At 46.2% G+C, this 4,657-nt stretch overlaps 1 protein-coding gene across 1 annotated transcript in view; it reads left to right on the top strand.

The window, feature by feature from the left end:
- Positions 1-4,657, top strand: part of tgfbi (transforming growth factor, beta-induced) — a 21,028-nt gene that overhangs the window by 9,157 nt on the left and 7,214 nt on the right. The window contains 3 exon segments of the mRNA XM_020594100.1: positions 1-154; positions 890-1,027; positions 1,555-1,697. The exon segment at positions 1-154 is cut by the window's left edge and continues 276 nt beyond it. Of these exon segments, the coding sequence (XP_020449756.1) occupies positions 1-154; positions 890-1,027; positions 1,555-1,697 (435 nt within the window).

Here is a 4,657-nt window from a genome sequence, read left to right as displayed (position 1 = left end):
ACTCTAATGGAGACTCTGCAGGGCACCGTGCTGGAGGTCGGCTGTGACGGAGACCAGATGACCCTGAATGGGAAGGCCATCATCACCAAGAAGGACAAGCTGGGAACCAATGGAGTTGTCCACTACATCAACGAGCTGCTCATCCCAGACTCGGGTACTAATGCTGCAGTTTATACTACAAATACTGAGGACAGAGCACAACACTAAATAACTGAATCAGCAGTCATCCACTACACAACAATGAGCTACTCGTCCCTAATACTACCAGTGTTACAGCCAAGGCTGCGTGTACTGGGTTCACACTGGTGTCGGTGCGCTGCCACAGATTCACTCATGACTTTGAGAGTCCAAACACCTGCTTATCGTCAGGTTTTTGTCTGGGAACGACATCAGCTCGGTGCTGGCAGCGCTGAGCATTAGCACTAGACCCTAGGAAAATGTCCACGTTTACCGGCAAAGAAAAGCATCAATCCACATTCTAAATCAATTGCAGTAAAAAGCTTAATAAAGTCAGCTAAGACAAAATAAAAAGAGACTTTAAAAACTGATACAGACAAAAATAATAATAATTCTACACAAGTCTTATTTATTTATTTATTTATTCTGTGGCATTCAAAGTTACTTTAAGTTTTACAGTTACACTGGGTTGTACAGCATGACTATGGTCCAGGAACACTTCCTCTAAGTAATAACGTCCTCATGTGAGCCTGTCAATAAAAATAAGCCACTGATTAGTTGCAGACCTTCCAGGACATCTCTACCTTGCGACTCTTTCTACTGAACAGAGGCGAAGCTCTGAAGTGTTAAGCTTGTCTGAACACAAGCAGGTGCACAGGAACTAACTGACAAAAGGCGCCAGTGTTACAGTGGTTCTGTTTTCGTTCTGCAGCTAAAACTCTGCTGGAGCTGGCTGAAGGCTCGTCTGTGTCCACTGCCACCAGGCTGTTTGTTGCGGCCGGCCTGAGGCCCCAGCTGACGGGCTCCGAGGCTCTGACCATGCTGGCTCCCTTGGACAGCGCCTTCAAAGGTAACTCGACCTTTGACCTCCAGGACTCTGGTCATATAACTGTTGTCTGGTTTGGTCTCGCACAGAGAGAATGAGCTGTTGGTTTGCAGCGTCCTGTCGACGTCTCATATCCGGTCCAGCTCCTCGTCTATGTTCACCTGCTGTCCTCACTGAAGCAGCCTCTCTCCTAGACCACTACACTGTTTTATGCTGAAAAAACTTAGAAAAAAATCAACTGGACTAGATTTCTAGGTCGAAGACGTTTCACCTCTCATCCAAGAGGCTTCATCATTTCTGACTGACTGGTGTTGAGTCGGAGATATTTATCCCCCTCGGTGGTGTTTCAGTCCTTAGAAGCCCAACAATGTCCCTTAACGACTGAGTCGTTGTAGCCCAGTATCGGTGAGAGTCGTTACCTGTCTTTGGATCCTCCCCTGTCGACCGACAGATGAGGAATGTTAGATGAGGAAATAGCCGCAGATAATATTGTAGTCAGTGACTACTTTATTAGGTACACACCTATGTTTACCTGTCTGTGCATCCAACAGGCAGTCTGACGATGACTCCTGACATGAGGAAGCTGATGACCAACCACCTCCTGAAGGAGCAGCTGTCCTCCAAGTCCCTGTATCACGGTCAGGAGCTGGAGACACTGGGAGGCCTCAAACTCAGAGTCTTTGTCTACAGAAACGTAAGAACTTTCAGACACTTGTCATCAGCCGGGTGGAAATCAGACCAGCAGCTGCTGTCCTGCTTCAGCTGGGACGTTAGACGTTAGATTATAGATTATACAGTTGCAGTCAAAGTGATTGAACACCCATTGCAAATTAGGTGTACTGGTGCCATTTATAAACTTTCAGCTATTTGCAATGAACAAATCAAATGAACAACTGAAATAACTCAACACAACTAATGTGACAAGTGGTTTCTCCAAATTCAATACAAAATGTAGCTTAAGTCAAAGTCAAGTCAAAGTGTTTATTCATCATATGCACAGTTAGGAAACGTGTTTCCCTGTACAATGAAATTCTTACTTTGCCGTCCACATGAATGCCACAAAATACAAATGAAATATAAATCAGCTGTTTAGGAGTCTGATGGCAGAGGGAAAGAAAGTTTTTCAGTCTGGAGATCCTGCATTTCACACTTCTGAGCCTCTGACCGGAGGGTAGAGAGGCGAACAGCCTGTGCTGGGGGTGGGTGGGATCCTTGAGGATAGAGGCAGCTTTCCTACGCACCCTGTGGTGGTAAATGCTCTGCAGAGAGGACAGTGGAGTCCTGGTGATCTTCTCCACAGTCTTTACCACTCTCTGCAGGCGCTTGCGGTCCATAGCAGTAGTGCTGCCATACCAGACAGTGATGCAGCTGGTCAAGATGCTCTCAATGATGCAGCTGTAGAAGTTGCAATGACTTCTGCAGAGAACCACTGGTTTCATATTAAAACGTGCTGTTCAACCTTATCATGAGTTTCACAGTAATCTCTGAAAGCAACTGCAGCTGTCAGGTAAATGTAGAGGAGTATAACCTGACAATAGCAGTGCGTCAGACCTTGGCTTCAGTCACGGTCACTGGTCTGGCGAGGTCAACACCTGGCTCTGCAGGTGAACATCAGGCTCACAGACTCCACACGCTGTCCGTCTCCAGTGGAAAGTACACTCTGAACCAGGAGGCTGGATGATGCTCACAGCACATTAGGCTCCTGGATGTGTCTCACCACAGCGCTGTGGTTTTGCTTTGTGTGTCAGAAGAAGGAGCTGCTTGTTCCTCTGCTCCTGACATGAGAAAGAAAACCGCCTTCACTTCTGGAAGAAGACAGCGGTTTTCCTTTTTCCTGGAAATCATCTTTAATGGATGTATTCCCCCAAACCTCTCCTGTGACTACCTCAGACTTTTTCCACATTACTTCAGGCTGATTTATCATTTTGTTCTTCATTACACATAGTGTGATTGCTGCCTATGGCAGAAAACAGAGTGACTCGGCCGCAGACCCGGTGTTGCTGCCTGGTGGATCCTGTGAAAAGATGTGAAGTCGTTTAGTTGTTGACCGTGTCTCTGTTGCTGGGCGGATCATCTGCCTACACTGGCCTTAAATTATGTCTGTGGCTCTTCATCTTCAGCGATGATTTCATGAGGTCACAGAGTTCTTCTGCTTTTTGTTATTGACTGTAGCACATGTGCTGTGTATGAAGTTGGTGATCTGTTCTTAGTCAAGCCTGCAGAGTTATATATTTTAATGAAATGATCCATCTGAGAGGAAACATCATACTTAAATTTTGAAGTAATTTTTCACATGCAGGAAATGCTCATGTCCCACATGCATCCATCAGTCACACATAATGTGGCGGATCAGAGCACTGAGCCCTCCTGCACCCGCAGATGTACCATTCGGGTTTTTCATCACGATACTGAGGAAATGTTCGTAATGAACCATCGGCAACTTGTTAAGGGTCGTGTTAGTGTTTCTGCAGTGTGTGTTCACAGCACTGAGGGATGGTTAAACTTTCCCTCTGCTCGTTTTCACAGCTTTTAATATTTGGCAAAGAAGGTGGTCTTGGTTCAAGTGGAACTCTAGTGATGTTCCCTGTCAGTGTGTGCTTCCAGGTGTTTTAAACCTGTAGTGTCTCCAAAGGAGCAGTGTGAGGTCTGATAAATGTCCTCAGGTGCTCTCATCTGTGTCAGTGCTGCTAGTTCTGAGGACTTCAAGTTAGGAAGTCTAATAATCTGAGGGTGAGGGGGTTAGAACAATGTGAGCAGACCTCCGTAACTGCAGGGAACATTAGCTACTACAAGCATAACAATGCACCGTCTCCCACCCAACTGTCAGAGGTTCAGGTGCATTGTGGGTAATGTAGGCACCCAGTTTTGACAAGGAATAAGAATGTGCTGAATAAGAGAGACGACAGACATTTGTCAGTCTGCATTCATCAGTCAGAGCCCGACACCTGATCACATTCGGAGCAGATGAGGAGGTCTCACTCCTGCTGTTGTGTCAGGACACGTGAGCAGCTAAATGTGTGGACTTCACCAGTCAAACTCAAAGCTGCTACATGCACAGCACTTTAGCAGCTACCAGCCTGACTCCAGAGAGGAGCTTTTAGTCTGTGTCAATGGTGATCCTCTTGTGGAGAACAAGGTGCAGCATATGTCTGGAACAGAAGAGTCAGAGTAAACCCGATGCTCAGCCAGTGAAGCTTCTTCACATCTTTATTTGACAGTTGAACATCAGTCAGTTATAAAACAGAAGGGTGTTCAGGGCGGCTACTGTGTCACAGTGAACTGAGCAGCTTTGGGTTTTGGACAGCACAAGACATTTGAAGACTGTTTCTTAACAAAGGACCAGTGGATTCTGGGAGCAGACATGAATCATCAGCTGGTCCTGGTTCTTTTCCCTTTACCAGCTGGGAATGTGATGGCTTCCAGAGTCACAGGTCTGTTTTCAGCAGTTTCTCCTCTGGACTCTTTTAATAATTATTCTCTGTTTTCCAAATGATTGTTGGTGTTGAAATGTCCTGTCAACACTTTGAAAGCTCAGTAAGTGATGACAGACTGTCCTCATGTGTCGGCCCAGGAGACACAGCAAACGTTGCTGATTGTGTGCCCTTCAGACAGAGGCAATAGGTTGTCTCTGTTCTCCACAGTGGCTCCACGTGA

Source organism: Monopterus albus, unplaced genomic scaffold, assembly GCF_001952655.1.
Source record: "Monopterus albus unplaced genomic scaffold, M_albus_1.0 scaffold21.1, whole genome shotgun sequence".
Lineage (NCBI taxonomy): Eukaryota > Metazoa > Chordata > Actinopteri > Synbranchiformes > Synbranchidae > Monopterus > Monopterus albus.
Note: the sequence above shows the minus strand (reverse complement) of the source record. Positions and strands in the feature narration are given on the sequence as shown.